Here is a 22,174-nt window from a genome sequence, read left to right as displayed (position 1 = left end):
TGGTGAGATGTTTAATTTCGCATTGTGGCAGAGAGCGTCTGCAGAGTGGAGACGAATGGAGGACAAATGTCTTTACATCAGATGAGTCCAAACACCTAAACACAACCCAAGGGAGGAGCGCTGGCTACCAGGACTCACAGGAAACCTCTGGAAATGTTGTAGCTGTACCTAATGAAGTGGCCAGAGTGTGGCCTGGCATTCAGAGCATCGAAGCTACAGCTACGTTCAGGAACATTCTCTGCAGAACCACAGGCTCTTCTGACCAGAACAATCAGCTAACTAGCTAGCTGCACTAATTAGAAGCTAGCTGTGCTAGCCCCAGCCCAACGAATGAACTCCACTATCGCCGAAGCACCAGACCAACACGATGTTTAGCATATGCTAACATGCTATTTAATGTGCTAAGTGTGCTACACCTGTTCACGGAGGGATGCAGACGTGAAGAAACCAAGATGGCGGCTGCAAAGCATGACTCACCTGCTTCACTTCATAGGCGAACAAAACATACTTCATATCTGGAGACAAAGAAAACTTTGCCACGTTGAAATTCACCTGAAACAGCAGAAAACAATAATTCACAGTAATTATTCCTTGATGACCTTTTATCATCATTTCACACATTCGCATGAACTGCAGCTAGCTAACACTCTGCCAGCTAGCTACAAAGATCAGTTGCTACATGTAGCATTAGCTCCAGATTGTCACAGATGGAGGTGAATAAAATGGGTCAGTTCCCAGCTGAGGAGCTACAACATGGAGGACGCTGCTGTAGAAAGCTAACTGCTAACTGTTGCACTGACTTTTCATCTTTTCAATTCAGTTTCTGATAGTTTCTGTTGTTTTCTGGGCATTTCATTCAGGTTCTCCACGTCTCCCTCCACAGCTAAAGCTACCACTTAGCTTAGCATGTATGTGTCAATGTTAGCGGAGGCAAGAGCGTTGTTGTTTAACACAAATAACCTTCCAGACCACAAAGAGCAAAACAGTTTAACACTTTTTATTCTCACAGTATATTTAACAAAACATTTTTAACAGATCATTTTTGGGAGGAACCCGATTTCTGATCCAGATTATCTGGAGAAATCCCAAGTTGTTCCCAGATGGGAACATCGTCTCTCCAACATGTCCTGGTCTTTCACTAGGTCTCCTCATGGTGGGACATGAACCTGTAACCAGCGAGGCGTCCACCCTAACCAGACCTCTACTGACTCCTCCCGGTGTGAAGGAGCAGCTTCTCTCTCTAAGGGAGAGCCCAGACCCCCTATGGAGAAAACTCATTTTGGCCGCTACTACCCGTGACCTCGTTCTGTCGGTCATGACCCAAAGCTCATGACCATAGATAAGGGTGAGAACGTAGATCAACTGGCAAATCGAGAGCTTCGCTTTGTCACTCAGCTCCCTGTTCACCACATCGGACCGGTACGGCGCCCGCTTCACGTCGCTTCACGGCAGACACGTGAAGTCCTCATCTTGGGGCAGGACATCCCCCCCGATCCTCAACCTGGCTGCCTCAATGGCGAACTGCTCCAGTGGATCACGACCTCATGAAACCAGTAGATCCACATCATCCACAAAAAGCAGAGATGCGATCCTAATATCGGTTTGTATATTAGCCAAACCAAAATGGTTTGTTGAAGTTATGAACAGAATCAATGACAAAGGTCAGCATTGGCAGAGTCCAAATCTCACTAAAAACGAGCCTGACTTACTGCTAGCCGTCTGAACCAAGTACTGGTACCGTTCAGGGACCCTGTCTTGAAGGGCCCGGTACCTTCCTGAATTACACAACCCAACATCTTCCCCAAGTCTACAAAATGGACATGCTGGCTGATAGAGCGAACACCCAGAGCCCTCCTGGATGAAAACCACAGTGCTCAAAAACCTCAGGATGAACTATCTGATGGTTTCTCCAAAACCACTGGACTGACCAGACCAGGGAGGCTGAGCACTATTGATAGATAGGAGCAACAACACTGCTCTGAACCAGGGGAACTGCCCTGACGACTAGTCCTAACCCTACAACGTTGCAGAGTCCATCAACCAACTCAACCAGGAACTCCAGAAGAACTCCAGAGGGATCTCACTGCCCTCTGATGTAGACAGCCAGAGGTAACAGCATAAAACACAGAGAAATTAGTTTAATCTAGCAGGACTACTTACAAATGTTGTGTTTGGGAGGATGATCTCGGTCTCATTGGTGAGAAGGTTGAACTTGATGACATGACCGTTGCTGTTCCTGTAGATGACTTCAGAATCTGGTAAGAGAAACCAGATTCTGGTGAGGAAATGCTGCTAGAAACATCCAGACACCAACCAGAAACCAACAGAAAACCCATCAACAACATCCAGAAACCATCAACAACATCCAGAAACCATCAAGAAACCATCAACAACATCCAGAAACCATCAACAACATCCAGAAACCATCAACAACATCCAGAATCAGTTAGAACGAAGCAGTTGTTGGGTTTTATCCAGCAGAGCAACACTGAAGGTAAAGAGATTTCAGTGATCCAGTCTGAGCGACAGAGTCGCAATCTGGTTCAGAACAAAAATACCTTCACAAGGTGTGAAGATTTACTTGTCCGTCCATCCATCCATCCATCCATCCATCCATCCATCCATCCATCCATCCATCCATCCATCCATCCATCCATCCATCCATCCATCCATCCATCCATCCATCCATCCATCCATCCATCCATCCGTCCGTCCGTCCGTTCTAGAACAAGCCAAACAGAACTGGACCTAAACCAGAACCCTGCAGTACTCCACATGCCATGCTCGTCCCGTTCCTGATCAGATTCATGAATCTCGTTTATTGGGCCAGTCTGAGCTGCAGTACCGGAGCGGAAGCCCGGAGAACCAGAATTTTTGGGCCTTGAACTCGTCTGTAGTTTCAGGCTGAAGTTGAGCAGAAATCCATTTCTCTGCCTCCACATTTCCAACAGTTTGCCTGATGGTCCGGCGGTTCTGGCCACAGATAGAGCGACTCCTGAGATGAATAGCCACCGTTTCCGTGGAGACCAATTAGCGTTGGGCAGGGTCCAGCGGGCGGCGGTCGCAGGCGGACCATCACAGCGGGCGGCGGTCGCAGGCGGACCATCACTCCGCCTGCCAGGCGTCTCTGTCAGATCCTCCGCTCAGCGTTTCCCTCTTTGTGTCGGTTGATCGTCCGGCAAACTTCCACTTCCTCTTTCCATAATTACCTTAATGAGCCATCGCTTCCTGCTTTCAGCTGCGCTGGCCGCCCATACGGACCGGTTCTGGTCCCAGAATAGGGACCGCCGAGCCGCTCTGCTGTGATTGGGCGCCAGGCTCAGATGAACCTTCATCCCAGACTTTGGCTTCAGGTTGAACATTTGGACCTTCATCTGGTTTCCTCCAGAGCGGAAGGTACTGACTTGGCCCAAATGGACCAAGTGTTCTGGACTACAAAGCCCAGAATGCTCACCGGGACAGAGAGGCAGAACTTTGTCGAACTTTTCAAACTGTGAGGTAACTTCCTGTTTCATGTCTCCAGAGACAGAGGCCTTCGTCCTTGCTGCTGAAACATGGAGGGATGTGAGCAGAGACCAGTTCTGATGGTTCTGATGGAGATAACCGGGTCGACCCTCACAGAGCCATCAAGCTGTTCTGTCTGGACCGGTTCTGGAGACGACGCCACACCAAGGTGAGAACAGGACGTCAATCATGTCCGGGTTTGGCTCCAGAACCTCTGTACTCCACTGACTAGACTTGGTTCTGGTGGAAAACTCCCAGTTTACCATCTGGATCCAGACTGGATTTTATTCATCGACTCCCTGCCAATCCAGATTGTAATCTCAGATTATCTCAGATATAATCAGAGAGCTGACCAGTTCAGATGTTGCTGACAGAACGTTTCGGTACCAGACTGCAGGTTCTGCTGGAGGTTCTTCCTGTTAAATGAGAGTTTTTCCTCTCCACTGTCGCCCCCTGCTGGTCAGGAGAGTGATGCTGCCACGCTCTGCCGGGTTTCTTCAGATACAAACTTTGGACCAATTAGAATCATGAACGGAACTGAACGGAACGGAAATATCTTTATTATTTCCTATTAATTTTGGCATTACTGGAACCGTAAAATATAAATTCCTTCTCAAAAGAACACATCTCTTCATTTTCTTAAGGCAGTAGAGATAAATAAATGAGGTAAACAAAACCAGAAAGTGAATCCAGTTTCAGTCGAAGGCCAACCTGTTGAAACTGACAAATTTTGAGTCGTTCCTGGACATTGAGCTCAAAACACTGAAAACACTTGGAGTTTTTAAGAAATGTTCTCAGAGACGCCATCTTTAAGAGGATCTAGTGATCTCCCAACTAGAGCTTGTTGAGCTAAAATGTTAAAACGTAACATTTAACTTTAGTTTAACTCAAGTTAAAACAACATTTTAACTCCAGTTTGAACTTTTCATCTCCTCGGCTGGTTCCGTCTCATGAGCTGCAGATTAACAAGCTTTTAATGAAACTTTCACTGGCAGGTAAAACAGCAGGTAAATGGTGGTGAAACCAGAACCAACTTTATCTCAACTGTTTGCTGGAAGATGATGGAAGATGCAGGAATATTTTAGCAGAGAGCATCCATCCTCTTTCTTCATCAGTTTGACCTCTGACCTCATGAAGCCCTTTCTGTTTTCCTCTGGTAATAACAATCTATTAGAAATCATTTATTGACAGGGCAATAATTATTCTTTACCAGCTAAATGATAATATTTACCTGCAGCTTGCTGAGTGTTTTACTCTATTCATAAATTGTTGATGATGTGATTCTATGAATAGGATTTATTGTTTTAGAGTGGAAGGAAAATTTTCATGTTGATGGACTAAATAGTTTTTCCTAAATATGAGACTCTACCAACATAAAGTCTCAGAATAATATAGATGGCAGCGTAAAAACTAAAATCTGAATTTTTGCTTGTATCTGTTTGAAAACCTGGGTTGTTATTCTTCTGAACCTGATTCAGTTGTTTGTTACTGACTTTTGATCAGTTACATTTCTTAAGTATACATTGCAAATTGTATTTTTATTATAGTTGATCAAGTTGTGTTTCATGTCTTATTCCTTTTGTTCCTCCTGTAATTGATGGAGATACATAGATATTATTTATAATGTATAAAAGTATTGTTTATGTCATTTAATTAGCTCTACATCTTTAAGAAAATGAAAAAATATGGTGTTTTATAAGATAATTGATCTTTTACGGTGCCAGTAAAGCTGAAATGAATCGTAAATCATAAAGACTTTGTGCTATTCTGATTTGGTAATGTAGTTATATTAGTTGTGTTACCACCACACGCCACTAGAGGCAGTATCAGCACGAAGGAGCAGATTTAGAAGATCACAGAAAGCTGCAGAATTAGTGAAAAACTGAGTTGAAGTAAATGAAATAGAGAAGATCAAATACAAGCTGAGAGTGAAAATCCTTCCTAAAGGTGAAAATATATCACAGATTTCAAAAGAAAATAAAAACGAGAGCTCATTGATAATATAGGAAACAGCGCCCCCTTCACTTCCGGAGTGCAATGGTCCCATTTCCATATAAGGTCTGAGACTGACTGCGGTCCGTCCCCGCCCCTTTCCGCATGCTGCAGCCAAGTGTACTTGGGTCTTTCAGACAGTTGTGAAGAAGGAAGTAGAGTTGGTCTTCTTCAGAGGTTTTGTGTCGATTCTTTCAGTGGTTCCTGCTGCAGCGCCCCCACAGGTGAATGGGGGAACAGGTTTTCAGTTAATTTGGGTCGTTTGACTCAGTGCAGAGTGAATACAAACCACAGCAACTGGAAATGGAACAAATGTTGCAATTTTGCCAATCGAACCAAATCTACTGGAGTGAAAACGGCCCATAATCTCCTTTCTGAGCCGGTGAGAAGAAATCACAATAAATCCCAATTTTTTTTCAGTTTTAGCCAAATTTACAGTGAAACTGTGTTTTGTGTGTCGTTCCTGCAGAGCGAACACGGCTCCTCGCTGGGAGACGGATGAATATGATAATGGCTGCAGTGATCTTTAAAAATTGCTCTGGTTCTCTGCACTTGTCTCTTTAAATAATGGACCAATCAGAGCTTAAAAAGAACAGACTCTAATGTATAATTAATGCTGCACGTCCGCAGTGCCATGAATAATGAAACTGCTCGACTCAGAGGTGAAAGATGGCCGCCGCCACCCGCAGCGGCTCAGCTGCAGCCGCTTACCAGGGCTTCCTCCAGAGTAAAGGTCAGTGTGGCTCACTTTGAGAAGACTAGATCCAGATTCATCTTCCTGTTCACCTGCTGGATTATGGAAGCATTCATCAGCAGCAATTGATTCCCTATGAGCTCTTGAAGTCACGCAGCATTAGCATGTTAACTACATGCTAACAGCTAAACCGCCAGGATCAAAGTGATAGCATGCTAAATGCTAACAGCTAAACTGCCAGGATCAATGTGATAGCATGCTAAATGCTAACAGCTAAACTGCCAGGATCAATGTGATAGCATGCTAAATGCTAACAGCTAAACTGCCAGGATCAAAGTGATAGCATGCTAAATGCTAACAGCTAAACCGCCACAATCAAAGATATAGCATGCTAAATGCTAACAGCTAAACTGCCAGGATCAAAGTGATAGCATGCTAAATGCTAACAGCTAAACTGCCAGGATCAATGTGATAGCATGCTAAATGCTAAGATCTAAACCGCCAGGATCAATGTGATAGCATGCTAAATGCTAAGAGATAAACTGCCAGGATCATTGTGATAGCATGCTAAATGCTAACAGCTAAGCCGTCAGGATCAATGTGATAGCATGCTAAATGCTAACAGCTAAACCGCCAGGATCAATGTGATAGCATGCTAAATGCTAACAGCTAAACCGCCAGGATCAATGTGATAGCATGCTAAATGCTAACAGCTAAACCGCCAGGATCAATGTGATAGCATGTTAAATGCTAACAGCTAAACCGCCAGGATCAATGTGATAGCATGCTAAATGCTAACAGCTAAACCGCCAGGATCAATGTGATAGCATGCTAAATGCTAATAGCTAAACCGCCAGGATCAATGTGATAGCATGCTAATGCTAAAGCTAAACCGCCAGGATCAATGTGATAGCATGCTAAATGCTAACAGCTAAACCGCCAGGATCAATGTGATAGCATGCTAAATGCTAACAGCTAAACCGCCAGGATCAATGTGATAGCATGCTAAATGCTAAGAGCTAAACCGCCAGGATCAATGTGATAGCATGCTAAATGCTAACAGCTAAACCGTCAGGATCAATGTGATAGCATGCTAAATGCTAAGAGCTAAACTGTCAGGAACAATGTGATAGCATGCTAAATGCTAAGAGCTAAACTGTCAGGAACAATGTGATAGCATGCTAAATGCTAAGAGCTAAACCGCCAGGATCAATGTGATAGCATGCTAAATGCTAAGAGCTAAACTGCCAGGATCAATGTGATAGCATGCTAAATGCTAAGAGCTAAACTGCCAGGATCAATGTGATAGCATGCTAAATGCTAACAGCTAAACCGCCAGGATCAATGTGATAGCATGCTACTGCTGAGTCAAGAAATACAGGTTTTCTCCTCCACTCCAACACCGACACACACTGACACACCTCTTGAGCAGTGATGGCATCGTTATTTTGAAATAGTAACTTAAATCGGATTACTGATTACTTCTTGAAAAAGAACCTTAGCAGATTATTGATTACTTGATTTGAAAAGTAACTAAGTTAAATTAAAAGTGACTATTTTAGTTACTTTCAGCAGCCGCTAACAACAAACCTGTGAATAAGACATTGATAGCTATTTAATGGTGATTAGTTTCACGCAAATAGTATTGATTGGTTATTGATTGGTGGAGGTTTACTGCAGACCAGAGGGGAACCAGGAGCTGAACTGAGGAAAAATGAATCTGAACAATAATCAGATAAAAAGTTAAAATAGTCTGATTATTACTTTATACAATATTAGAAAAACGTTGAAAGATATAAATAAACTATTTAACTCACTTTTAATGAGCAACTTAAAATTTTATTGCCTAAAATTAACAATTTCACATTAATTCACTGAACTGCCACTACTGTAAACAAGGGTGTTCAAAGTGAGGCGCAGGGGCCATTTATGGCCCAAAAGATGCAACAAAGAGTGATTGCCTGTTTCCTCGTGCTTATGGTTGAGCAGGAAACAACAAAAACAAGTTTAGACAAATTTAGTTTTTAAAAATGTTTTTCTCCTCTGTGATGAAACTCTGTGCACCTCCGGCTAAAAGGAGCTGTTTCTCATTATCCTCACATAAACTGCATTTTATTGTCTGTTGCTGATCATAATTCAGAATGTTTTATTCAGTGGTGGAGTTTAAAACGTCAAATCGCTGGATTCACACTTTAACTACTGATCTTCACCAAAACATGAAGTAACAAACTGTTCCTGTGAAAACATGAACCCAGGATGAACGGCTGAATTCATTTCTGTTTCTCTCTGCTCAGACTTTGGTTTCCACTGATTATAAAGTTCAGGTTTTTCTACATACTTTCCATCGATTTAAACATTTGCCACATAATTTATGATAATGATGATCAATAACTGATGGATTCACTGAGTTGGAAAACGATTCATCACTCGATTAATAAACTTATCAGATAATTAATAAACTTCATCAGGTGATGAAAAATGTTCATCAGTTTGACAGGAAAGATTTCAAAAACACCAAATAATTTAGCAGAAAAACAAACCAGTTGTGTTTCTGCATGGACTCCCTGCTCTCCAGCCAAACCCTGGTTTGATCTCATGTTGTTCATTTACAGCTAAGGTCAGCAGCGGCTCCGCCTCCAGCAAATCAGGAATCAATACGGATAAATAAGTGCTGGGAATCTCAATGATACGTCTGGTTAGCATAAAGAGATCAAACATGGCCGCCTGCTCCTGCAGCCGTTCCAGCCACAGCTGCCAACCATCATATCCCAGCAAAACTTGATCAACATTTGAGCCAGGAGAGGGAAGCTGCTGGAATAATCCACCATTTCCTCCATCAAACAGAGCCAGCAGATGAAACCCAAACCCAGACTAGCTGTGCTCACCATTGATCCATCGGGCCTCCGGGTCGTGCACTCTGAACTCTGGTCTGAACAGATCCTCCACGGTCAGCTTGGTGTCGCTGCCGGCTTGGCTATCGACTGAAAACACAAACACAAGCAGACAGGTTTCACTTTCCACTCTTTATGCAGTTACATAGAGTGAAATAGAGTTTGCTTTGAATTAAACATCCACGAGTTAGCTGCCTCTGTTTGCCACAGAGGTCAAAGCTCCAGCAGTCGGTCACACAGTCTGTGTGGCTGGCAAAGAGCGAACCAATCAGGAGCCTGAAAACAACCTGCAGGACTTCAGCTTCCTGTCATCGTCTTCTCAGGCCTCTGGTTGGTTCGAAAACATTTTTTCATCAGTAAATGAAATCTAACTAACTCAGATAAAGACTTTTAACCAGCTTCACTGGCAGCAGGACCAGAAATCAGAACTTATGGATTATATGACTATAAAAATAACTGGGATTCTTCACTGCTCAGGCCGAGCAGGAAGACACTTCTTAATTGCACATCTGTGGAATCACACGTCACAAAACGTCTCTAACAAATATCCAGACTCTCTCAGCTCTTTCTGATGCGTCACTTTTTATGTCTGTCATCTCTACTGCTGTGTGTTTGAACGGTTGGACCAATGGCATTGCTTCCCTTCCCTTGCTAGTTGTTCTGTAATTTGTACTATTTGTATTTTAGGCCTTCCAGGAACTGGTTTTGGACTTCCTGGAAATCAAAATCTGCTCCATCTCAGTGGCACCAAATAACAAATGAGTCAAGTTGTTGCTCCTTATCTGTCCAAACAGAAAATCCTTGTTGGTTCTGGAGGCCAGAGAGACCTGAGCCGGTGCCACACAGCTTGCAAAGATATTTTCTCTCTAACAATAATCACTAATAACCACCGATATTATCACAGCAATATTCACTGAGAAGAACTAAATCTGGACTAAACACGTCTAGAATATTAGATTTTACCACTAACATGGCATGAAACTAGTATTTTTGCCCATAATTATAATTGCTTGTACATATTTATCAGAAAATATTCAAACAACAAAGATTTTTTATCATGGCGGAATTTCTCCCTCAAACGGGTGGCTGCCCAGAGGTCAACCAGAGGTCAGCCTGAAGGTCGGCCATGTTGCCTGTGGTTGCTAATGCGGCACAGCAGCTTTGTTTAAGTCAATAAGTTTAAATGAAGCAGCTTTTTACAACTATGGAACTCTGATAAATGTATCTAACAGGTGTCCTGACTATCTGAGCTACCTCGTCAGATTATCCTACCGGATTGATAGCCAGATCTGTCCGTCCGTGCTACTCGTCTAAAACTGCTGCCATCATGTTTACAAACTAAAACTATAGCAGATTGTTCATGTGAAATACGTTGGATAACATTATCCGAGTTAATCAACATGAAGTGGAAGCTTAGGAGTTACGGTTAGCTTAGCGTTGGAACAAACCCCCAAAACGATAACCCCAACCCTGCCCTAACAGGTAGGACTTTAACAGAATCCTACCTGTTAAAAATGTTCTAATTACAGTGTAAGAATCAAACCACATCAGAATCAGGATTTTATTGGAATTAAATGAGACAAATTCAAACTCTGCAACGTTTGAATTTGTTGGAATCCCTCCAGAGGAAGGACCACTGACCCCCCTTTGTCTGGGGACGCTTCCCCAGGACAGACGAACTCTGGCTGGAACACACCTTGATCAGGTAGGTAACCTTTGACCCCTAACTGCCTCAGAGAGGCTTCTCTCCTCCTGGCCCAGGAACCACGCCCAAGTGAGCGCAGTTGAGCCCAGGTGAACCTGGGTGAGCCCAGGTGAGCAGGTGAACCCAGGTGAACCAGGTGAGCACAGGTGAACCCGGGTGAGCACAGGTGAGTGCAGTTGAGCCCAGGTGAGCCCAGGTGAGTGCAGGTGAACCCAGGTGAACCAGGTGAGCGCAGGTGAGCCCAAGTCAGCCCAGGTGAACCCATGTGAGCTCAGGTGAACCCGGGTGAACCCAGGTGAGCTCAGGTGAACCCGGGTGAACCCGGCTGAGCCCAGGTGAGCGCAGGTGAACCCAGGTGAACCCGGCTGAGCCCAAGTGAGTGCAGTTGAGCCCAGGTGAGCCCAGGTGAGTGCAGGTGAACCCAGGTGAACCAGGTGAGCGCAGGTGAACCCGGGTGAACCCGGCTGAGCCCAGGTGAGTGCAGATGAACCCGGGTGAACCAGGTGAGCGCAGGTGAGCCCAGGTGACAGCAGGTGAACCAGGGTGAGCGCAAGTGAGCACAGGTGAACCCGGGTGAACCCATGTGAGCTCAGGTGAACCCGGGTTCCTGTTTGCCGCTCTGCGCTGCAGGTTTTCTCCACCGACCTGCAGGTCGCTGAAATGACAGGATGTCTGTGTTACACTCTGCCAGCATGTGCAGCTGCATGAGAAACTCTTTAATTAAACTGAAATGTTTTACAGTGCAGTTCTACAGCCGCACTAATTCAATAAATGGAGCTCACCGTGATCCGGACCCGACACAGAACCACTAGCTGGACGAGATCTGCCGAGCCAGCAGAACGGGAGGCGACGCACGCGTCACGGACAGTTAGGACACCGGGTCAGAACCGGGTCAGAACCAGCTGTTACCTGGGCTGAGCAGGATGACGGACATGGTGATGAGGGAGCAGACCACCAGTATGACCAGTAGAGCGATAGCGATGCCTTTCCAGTTCCTCTGAGGAGGGCTGACCGCACCCAGGTCCTGGAACAGGAGAACCACAGTTAAGGAGCAGAACCGGACCGGAACCAGGACCGGAACCAGGACCGGACCGGTCCGGTCCCAGAGTCCAGTCATTATACTTCAGGATGTTTAATGCAGCCGGATTATGAAAGTGAAACATGAATCTTCCATCTGCCACAGCCTGAGCGCCGCGGCGGCCATCTTGGCTGCAGGTCGCTCCCTCTCTGTTGGTCTCATCCTGATAAAATCAGATTTTCACTCTATTTTTCTGAGACATTAATAAAAAGGAAAATGCTTGAAAATCAAATGCTGCTCATCTGCGGCGGGGTGGCTGCATCGTGCGTTGCCTAGCAACACAGCCAATTGGAAATGTAAATTTGACCAGCAAACAAACTCATCAACAACAAAATGTCACAAAGAGAAATAAACAACAGGAAACAGTCACTGGAAGCAAAACGAGAGCAGAAACGATAATAAACCAATAAAGAAGTGATGGGAAGACGAACTGAGAGCATCAGATCAATACAGATCAATGACATGATCAGCGATCAGAGACAAACGTTACAGCAGCATATATTACCTCTGGAATTACATATTTCATTGAGAAAAGTGTATGTAGGATTGTTAAGATCTGCTGGATGTCCCGGTGTTACAGGCCTGTACTTCCTCCTGCAACGCGCTTCAGATCTTTGGTTCCTGCTGTTCTGGGAATTTCAGTGAAGTTGCTCCTCCACCTTCTTCAAATCAGACAAAATTGGTGTCAACGTTTGTGCAGCAAAATGTTTTTCTTTGTGCTGCTATCATTTCAGAGATATAAAGAAATGTTCCTAGAGGTCATTGAAGGTCAACCAGCAAATCACACACAATAGGTGTCAATAAACTCGGCTATGTTTGAGCTGGCACAAACGTCTGACACCAATTTTGTTTGATTTCATATTTCACAATATTAGAGCATAAATCCATATTAGTGATGAACACTGACAGATCAACATGTCCAGTTGACTCACAACAAAAATCTATTTTTAATTAAATTTAGATATTAAAATAAATAGTAATGGACGTTCAGTTCATACTGTCGTAGTAAATCCATTAATCTCACGATAAATTATAATGAGAAACATCTGTATGAGAGTTTGATTACAGAAATTTTATTTGTTGTTTTGTTTATTTTGGATCTTTAAAATGTTTTCCGGCTCCAGTTAATCTTGCATCGTTACCAGAGAGTGTTATTGTTTATCGCAATAACATCTGTGACAATTTATTGTTAGATATCATAACTAATGATACCTAAAACACAGAGATTAGCCAGATGCTAACTTCCAGCAGCAGGGGGAAGTAATCAGTTAAGGTGATTCTGATCCGTTTCTCTGGGTTCTGCCTCTCAGGCCTGGCTGCAAGGCAGTCCAGACGTTTCACTGCTGCGTTATTCATTTCTATATTTAGTTCAGACTCTTCCTGCCTCTCTAATATTTCTGGTTTTATCCACATTAATAAATGTGAGAACAAATGAAGTGCAATATTCTGGATTTATTGTCACTGCAATTTATTAATTTACACTCATTGGTTTAATTCCCATCAGACAAACTGAAATGGCTCCAATTATTCAGCTGGCAGAAATATAAAAATATCAGAATCTGATTTAATTCAAACTAACAAACTTTAATCAGATTCAGATTTAATCAAAGAAAATCTGGAAGGAAGTTTGATGAAGGATAAATGAGAACGAAGCTCAACATGAACCTCTGGAAAATAACTAAAGATCTTAGAAGGAACATCACAGAACTCAGTCCACTTGGGTTTCCCTCAGTGTATTATAAGCCTGGCAGCCCGCCAGGCTGAGCGCTGCTTGTTGTTATTTTTACAAAAACAATAGTAATAATAAAATAGCTTTTTATGTTTCAATAAGCAGGACTTATTTAAACAGTCTCTGTTGTGCTGAGCTTTTCTCTGGCAGAGTAGATTTATCCCTAAAGACAACATATGGTGGATTCATAAACCCACAGGGAGCGGACCAATCACAGCGCTGCTGCCCCTTTATTTCTAAACTTTACCTGAGCACGGGTTCACCTCGCCTCCTTTCACTCAAACTGGACACAAACTGACCTGCATGGATATTTACCCACATTAATAAAAGTGAGAACAAATATTTACATCAACCTCCTAGGAGGAATCAAGTGTCTTTGGAGAACTTTACATCAGCTCTGGTCCCATTAGCTCTGGTCCCACTAGCTCTGGTCCCACCAGCTCTGGTCCCGTTAGCTCTGGTCCCACTAGCTCTGGTCCCACCAGCTGTGGTCCCATTAGCTCTGGTCCCGTTAGCTCTGGTCCCGTTAGCACTGGTCCCGTTAGCTCTGGTCCCATTAGCTCTGGTCCCACTAGCTCTGGTCCCGTTAGCTCTGCTCCCGTTAGCACTGGTCCCGTTAGCTCTGGTCCCGTTAGCTCTGGTCCCGTTAGCTCTGGTCCCATTAGCTCTGGTCCCGTTAGCTCTGGTCGCATTAGCTCTGGTCCTGTTAGCACTGGTCCCGTTAGCTCTGGTCCCGTTAGCTCTGGTCCCATTAGCTCTGCTCCCATTAGCTCTGGTCCCATTAGCTCTGGTCCCACCAGCTCTGGTCCCACCAGCTATGGTCCCACCAGCTCTGGTCCCGTTAGCTCTGGTCCCGTTAGCTCTGGTCCCACTAGCTCTGGTCCCGTTAGCTCTGGTCCCGTTAGCTCTGGTCCCACTAGCTCTGGTCCCGTTAGCTCTGGTCCCGTTAGCTCTGGTCCCTTTAGTTCTGGTCCCGTTTCCTCTGGTCCCGTTAGCTCTGGTCCCATTAGCTCTGGTCCCATTAGCTCTGCTCCCGTTAGCACTGGTCCCATTAGCTCTGGTCCCGTTAGCTCTGGTCCCACTAGCTCTGGTCCCGTTAGCTCTGCTCCCGTTAGCACTGGTCCCGTTAGCTCTGGTCCCACCAGCTCTGGACGCATTAGCTCTGGTCCTGTTAGCACTGGTCCCGTTAGCTCTGGTCCCGTTAGCTCTGGTCCCATTAGCTCTGCTCCCATTAGCTCTGGTCCCATTAGCTCTGGTCCCGTTAGCTCTGGTCCCACCAGCTCTGGTCCCACCAGCTCTGGTCCCACCAGCTATGGTCCCACCAGCTCTGGTCCCGTTAGCTCTGGTCCCGTTAGCTCTGGTCCCACTAGCTGGTCCGTTAGCTCTGGTCCCATTAGCTCTGCTCCCGTTAGCACTGGTCCCATTAGCTCTGGTCCCGTTAGCTCTGGTCCTGTTAGCACTAGTCCCGTTAGCTCTGGTCCCATTAGGTCTGGTCCCATTAGCTCTTGTCTCGTTAGCTCTGGTCCCGTTAGCTCTGGTCCCGTTAGCTCTGGTCCCGTTAGCTCTGGTCCCATTAGCACTGGTCCCGTTAGCTCTGGTCGCATTTGCTCTGGTCCTGTTAGCACTGGTCCCGTTAGCTCTGGTCCCGTTAGCTCTGGTCCCATTAGCTCTGCTCCCATTAGCTCTGGTCCCATTTGCTCTGGTCCTTAGCACTGGTCCGTTAGCTCTGGTCCCGTTAGCTCTGGTCCCATTAGCTCTGCTCCCATTAGCTCTGGTCCCATTAGCTCTGGTCCCGTTAGCTGGTCCCATTAGCTCTGGTCCCGTTAGCTCTGGTCCCGTTACCTCTGGTCCTGTTAGCACTGGTCCCTTTAGCTCTGGTCCCGTTAGCTCAGGTCGCGTTAGCTCTGGTCCTTTAGCTCCAGTCGCGTTAACTGTGTCCTGTTAGCTCTGGTCGTGTTAGCTCTGCTCCCATTAGCTCTGGTCCCATTAGCTCTGGTCCAGTTAGCTCTGGTCCCATTAGCTCTGGTCCCGTTAGCTCTGGTCCCGTTAGCTCTGGTCCCATTAGCTCTGCTCCCATTAGCTCTGGTCCCATTAGCTCTGGTCCCGTTAGCTCTGGTCCCATTAGCTCTGCTCCCGTTAGCACTGGTCCCATTAGCTCTGGTCCCGTTAGCTGGTCCCGTTACCTCTGGTCCTGTTAGCACTGGTCCCTTTAGCTCTGGTCCCGTTAGCTCAGGTCGCGTTAGCTCTGGTCCTTTAGCTCCAGTCGCGTTAACTGTGTCCCGTTAGCTCAGGCCGCATTAGCTCTGGTCGTGTTAGCTCTGGTCGTGTTAGCTCAGGTCGCATTAGCTCTGGTCCCATTAGCTCTGCTCCCATTAGCTCTGGTCCCATTAGCTCTGGTCCCGTTAGCTCTGGTCCCATTAGCTCTGCTCCCGTTAGCACTGGTCCCATTAGCTCTGGTCCCGTTAGCTCTGGTCCCGTTACCTCTGGTCCTGTTAGCACTGGTCCCTTTAGCTCTGGTCCCGTTAGCTCAGGTCGCGTTAGCTCTGGTCCTTTAGCTCCAGTCACGTTAACTGTGTCCCGTTAGCTCAGGCCGCATTAGCTCTGGTCCGTTAGCTCTGGTCCCGTTAGCTCAGGTCGCGTTAGCTCTGGTCCGTTAGCTCTGGTTCCGTTAGCTCAGATCGCCTTAGCTCTGGTTGCGCAGCTCTACGTGAACCGCAGGAATAACTTGTAGTGGCTTTCAAGGCGGTGAAGATGATTTATGTCTGTCTGGTTCATGTCTGTATTACCAGTTTGCCGTGTCTTTTAATCTATCTATGCTGAAACCATTAAATAAATTCAGCAGTATTGATTATCTAAATAAATATTAGCTTTTATGGGACCCCTGTAGCCCCGGGGGCCCGATGGAGCCACTAACTTAATTTGGATTAAACAGAAGTGCAAATAATTGATATTCATTTTAATTGGGTTTTTCAAACGTTCAAATATCCTTTCATCTGAGATGTTCTCCATCAACATGTAATATTTTTACATTTTCTGTCTACTTTAACATCTTTTAATGCGGCCTCGCAACCCGGCCGCCGGGCTGAGCGGGTTTACTGGGAAACCCTGGTCCCGTTTGGGTCAGCTGGTTCTGGAGGACGGATCCAAACCCGGCTCTGGAAAACCAGCTGGACCTGAAGGCCTGTGAGCAGAAGACCAGAATAAACCGGATTAAACAGGATGAAAGCTTCTAGAGATTGTCGCATCGTTTTCTTTTCTCGCCATAAATTCCAATTAAATTATTACAAAACTGTATCAGGGCAACTATCAGGGCAACTATCAGGGCAACTGTCAGGGCAACTATCAGGGCAACTATCAGGGCAACTATCAGGGCAACTATCAGGGCAACTGTCAGGGCAACTATCAGGGCAACTATCAGGGCAACTGTCAGGGCAACTATCAGGGCAACTATCAGGGCAACTGTCAGGGCAACTATCAGGGCAACTGTCAGGGCAACTATCAGGGCAACTATCAGGGCAACTATCAGGGCAACTGTCAGGGCAACTATCAGGGCAACTATCAGGGCAACTATCAGGGCAACTATCAGGGCAACTGTCAGGGCAACTATCAGGGCAACTATCAGGGCAACTATCAGGGCAACTGTCAGGGCAACTATCAGGGCAACTGTCAGGGCAACTATCAGGGCAACTGTCAGGGCAACTATCAGGGCAACTGTCAGGGCAACTATCAGGGCAACTATCAGGGCAACTGTCAGGGCAACTATCAGGGCAACTGTCAGGGCAACTATCAGGGCAAATATCAGGGCAACTGTCAGGGCAACTGTCAGGGCAACTATCAGGGCAACTATCAGGGCAACTGTCAGGGCAAACTATGAGTGCAACTGTCAGGGCAACTGTCAGGGCAACTGTCAGGGCAACTATCAGGGCAACTGTCAGGGCAACTATCAGGGCAACTGTCAGGGCAACTATCAGGGCAACTGTCAGGGCAACTATCAGGGCAACTGTCAGGGCAACTATCAGTGCAACTATCAGGGCAACTGTCAGGGCAACTATCAGTGCAACTATCAGGGCAACTGTCAGGGCAACTATCAGGGCAACTGTCAGGGCAACTATCAGGGCAACTATCAGGGCAACTGTCAGGGCAACTATCAGTGCAACTATCAGGGCAACTATCAGGGCAAATATCAGGGCAACTGTCAGGGCAACTATCAGTGCAACTATCAGGGCAACTATCAGGGCAACTGTCAGGGCAACTATCAGGGCAACTGTCAGGGCAACTATCAGGGCAACTATCAGGGCAACTGTCAGGGCAACTATTTCCTGTCTAATTGCTCCATCAGCTGTTAGCTTCCTGCTAATGAGCTTTAGCTGCAGCTGAGCGCAACGGCGCCCCCTGCAGGTCCAGACTCTTCATCATTCCTCTTCATCACCCCTCAGCTGCTGCAACTTCACTCCTCATCTTCATCATCATCATCATCATCTGCACAGAAATCTCGACCCAAACGGCTCAGACCCGCCGGTTCTGTTGGACCCAAACGGCTCAGACCCGCCGGTTCTGTTGGACCCGGACGGGTTCTGGATGAAATCGGCATCAGCAGCGGCTCACCTCATCCTGCTGCGGCTGGTTCGGTCTCTGGTTCTGCTGCTCCTTGGTGGCGGTCATGGTCCCCCTGCTGTCCACGGAACCCGGTCCAATTCCAATGCGAACCTTCTACAACCGACGGAGAACCGGACCCGGTTCGGTTCCGCTGCGGAATCCGAAACAGAAGCGTCACGACTGGAGATGATGCGTGGAGGAGAACCGGAGCGGAACCGGGACGGAACCGGGCTGAGCGCCTCCTCCTCCTTTCAGACGCGCTGGTTCCGGACAAACGGAACCGAGACGCTCTCAGAGCCGCGGAGGTTCTGCTGCGATCCGCTGATGTTCTGGAGGACGCAGCCTGAGAGGAGGAAGAGGAGGAGGTGATGAAGGGTCAGAGGGAGGGGCGGGCTGCAGCTCCTCAGGATGAGAGGTTCTGATGGAGTCGTGTAGAACCGGCGGGTTCTGACAGGTTCGGTACCATCAAACCCAGACAACCCGCCAGTTAAACAGCTTTGAAAAGTCATCAGAACCAGAACCAGAACTGAGATCCAAAGACCTGAGTCAGGAATCCCCAGACTGGAATCATAAATCAATAACGAAGTATCGATAAATGAGAATCTGTTCAGAATGACGTCATGAATTAGACAGACACGTGAAATATACCGATGTTGATCTTTGACCTTTAATATTGATAATCAGATGATCAGGATGAAGGACAGAAAAGGAGATGAAATCAATTCCAACTTTCTACAGCGAAACTTTTTCGATATTTAAGACCAAAATTTATTTGATGCGAAACTGATTTTAAAAAAGTGTTTTTATATTTAAATTTACATGAATTAGCAGCTATAGCTACTAGGCTAGCAGATATAGCTACAAGGTTAGCATGTATAGTTACTAGGTTAGCAGGTATAGCTACAAGGTTAGCATGTATAGTTACTAGGTTAGCAGGTTTAGTTACTATGTTAGCAGCTATAGCGACAGCGTTAGCAGGTATAGTTACTAGGTTAACAAGTATAGTTACTACGTTAGCAGCTACAGCTACTAGGTTAGCATGTATAGTTACTAGGTTAGCAGGTATAGTTACTAGGTTAGCAGGTTTAGTTACTATGTTAGCAGCTATAGCGACAGCATTAGCAGGTATAGTTACTAGGTTAGCAAGTATAGTTACTACGTTAGCAGCTATAGCTACTAGGTTAGCATGTATAGTTACTAGGTTAGCAAGTATAGTTACTACGTTAGCAGCTAGAGCTACTAGGTTGGCATGTGTAGTTACTAGGTTAGCAGGTATAGTTACTAGGTTAGCAGCTATAGCTACTAGATTAGCATGTATAGTTACTAGGTTAGCAGGTATAGTTACTAGGTTAGCAGGTATAGCTACTAGGTCAGCAGGTATAGTTACTATGTTAGCAGCTATAGCAACACCATTAGCAGGTATAGCTACTAGGTTAGCATGTATAGTTACTAGGTTAGCAGGTATAGTTACTAGGTTAGCAGCTATAGTTATAAGGTTAGCATGTATAGTTACTAGGTTAGCGGGTATAGTTACTAGGTTAGCAGGTATAGCTACTAGGTTAGCAGGTATAGTTACTAGGTTAGCAGCTATAGCTATAAGGTTAGCATGTATAGTTACTAGGTTAGCGGGTATAGTTACTAGGTTAGCAGGTATAGCTACTAGGTTAGCAGGTATAGTTACTATGTTAGCAGCTATAGCGACACTGTTAGCAGGTATAGTTACTAGGTTAGCATGTATAGTTACTAGGTTAGCAGGTATAGTTACTAGGTTAGCAGGTATAGCTACTATGTTAGCAGCTATAGCAACACCATTAGCAGGTATAGTTACTAGGTTAGCAAGTATAGCTGCTAGGTTAGCAGCTATAAATGCACCATTCACTGGAGCATTTGGGCCAAACGGACTATTAAAACCCAAATGTTTTCAGCTCAGCATCGTTAGCTGGAGGTTCAGAGTTGCTAGCAGCGTAGCGCCTCCTGGACGGCGGCGGTTTTCCTCATCAGGCCTTCTGAGGCCCGGAGGCCGAGTGGAGCTTCAGCTCGTATCTTCAGCTGCCAGACATGGATCGATGGTTTCTATCTGATTCTGACTGCTGAATTACTGAGCTTGTTAGGATTATGGAGTGGAACGGCTCACACACAGCATGGAGAAAACAAATGCTGAATTTATTCAAAGATAGAAGTATCTCTGCTGCCAGTTTCATCATCTCCATATTTCATGGCAGAAAGCGACAAACGACACAAAGAGAAAGTAAAACAAACCCCTGAAATTCATGGTATCTATAGAAATAGGCTGATAACCAGAAATGGACTACCAAAATAAAAGCTGTGTCTTTATAAACGCTTTCTCATCGTTTCTTTTCCTGGTTGCTAAAACGGCTAATGTTTCCTGTGAACTGAAGCGACAGTGATGCAACTCAGTCACACCAGGAAGAGTTCCAGGCCCAGCTTTTATTTTGATAGTCCACTTCCACTGAGGAAGTGCATTTGTATTTTAGCTAAATATTTTGCTCTGAGGTAGTTAAATATTTAACTTGCTAACTAATTATGTGAATATGTAGTTCTGAGATCAATATTTAGCTTAATTACTTAATACTTATTAAAAAAATATGACTTTGAAAAATAAATCCCCATTCTGACAGACTATCCATCCATCCATTATCTGTTCACCCTTGACCTCAGTGGGTCGGGAGGTGCTGCAGCCTCTCCAGCTGCATTATGGGCGAGAGGGGGGTCACCTGGACTGGTCACCAGTATGTCGCAGCTGACAGACTAAATAATCCAAGTTATTCTTGTCAACATTTCACACATGAATTTAAAAACACAGCCTAACCCTAACCCATGAGAGTATAACTGCATGGAGAACAGAGACAGGGCACAAAATAAAACCACAACCAGAGAAATCATCATAAATCAGCTGAAGCCCAAATTTCTGTCTCTCTTCGGATCTCTGATAGGCGTTTAAGAGGAACGCTGCAGCTGGAGAACCGTTTGGATCATAATAAAGACTAATTGATTTGTGTAAATCCATTCAGAGGAGAGCACCCATTAATCTGATAAGGAGGAAGAATTCATTTCCTAGCAGCAGTCAGAGCTGCAGCTGCGTCTCTCCCTCATCTGTACAGTGCACCTGCTAACTACCTGCTAACCTATTAACAACTGATAACATGCTAACAACCTGGCAACATGCTAACATTATAACCTGCTAACTACCTGCTAACCTATTAACAACTGATAACATGCTAACTATTGATAACATGCTAACAACCTGGTAACATGCTAACATTATAACCTGCTATCTACCTGCTAACCTATTAACAACTGATAACATGCTAACTATTGATAACATGCTAACAACCTGGTAACATGCTATCATTGTAACCTGCTAAATACATGCTAACCTATTAACAACTGATAACATGCTAACTATTGATAACATGCTAACAACCTGGTAACATGCTAACATTATAACCTGCTATACCTGCTAACCTATTAACAACTGATAACATGCTAACTATTGATAACATGCTAACAACCTGGTAACATGCTAACATTATAACCTGCTAAATATATGCTAACAACCTGGTAACATGCTAACATTATAACCTGCTAACTACATGCTAACAACCTGGTAACATGCTAACATTGTAACCTGCTAACTACATGATAACAACCTGGTAACATGCTAACATTATAACCTGCTAACTACATGATAACAACCTGGTAACATGCTAACATTATAACCTGCTAACTACCTGCTAACAACATGCTTCATACCTGCTAACATGCTAACCTGCAGCGCAATGATTCTTCTCCCTGAAGAGTTCAGCTCAAATAAGGCTCCATTTGGCCAGAAGACCTTCAACCCCTGGGTTCAGGTTCTGATTCCTCTCCCCTCCAGGTAATCTCAGATTACTCCCTGCTATGATTTGGCCAAAGACCCGAAGAAGACCACAGCTTGGACTCCGACCAGAACCATAGAGCAGCA

General features: G+C 45.3%; 1 protein-coding gene across 1 annotated transcript in view; it reads right to left on the bottom strand.

Annotated features, from left to right (window-relative positions):
• The window catches only part of LOC129374597 (inactive dipeptidyl peptidase 10-like), a 34,275-nt gene extending 15,622 nt beyond the window's left edge, over nucleotides 1-18,653 (bottom strand). Inside the window, exons 1-5 of the mRNA XM_055053109.1 lie at nucleotides 18,199-18,653; nucleotides 11,696-11,810; nucleotides 9,076-9,171; nucleotides 2,161-2,255; nucleotides 478-552 (exon numbers count right to left, since the gene is read on the bottom strand). Of these exons, the coding sequence (XP_054909084.1) occupies nucleotides 478-552; nucleotides 2,161-2,255; nucleotides 9,076-9,171; nucleotides 11,696-11,810; nucleotides 18,199-18,255 (438 nt within the window). The 5' untranslated portion in view covers nucleotides 18,256-18,653. The remainder of the gene's footprint in view (nucleotides 1-477; nucleotides 553-2,160; nucleotides 2,256-9,075; nucleotides 9,172-11,695; nucleotides 11,811-18,198) is intronic.
• Nucleotides 18,654-22,174: the final 3,521 nt, after the last annotated feature.

The sequence above is a fragment of the Poeciliopsis prolifica genome, unplaced genomic scaffold (assembly GCF_027474105.1).
Source record: "Poeciliopsis prolifica strain line A6 unplaced genomic scaffold, Auburn_PproV2 SCAFFOLD036, whole genome shotgun sequence".
In the NCBI taxonomy this organism is placed as follows: Eukaryota; Metazoa; Chordata; class Actinopteri; order Cyprinodontiformes; family Poeciliidae; genus Poeciliopsis; species Poeciliopsis prolifica.
Note: the sequence above shows the minus strand (reverse complement) of the source record. Positions and strands in the feature narration are given on the sequence as shown.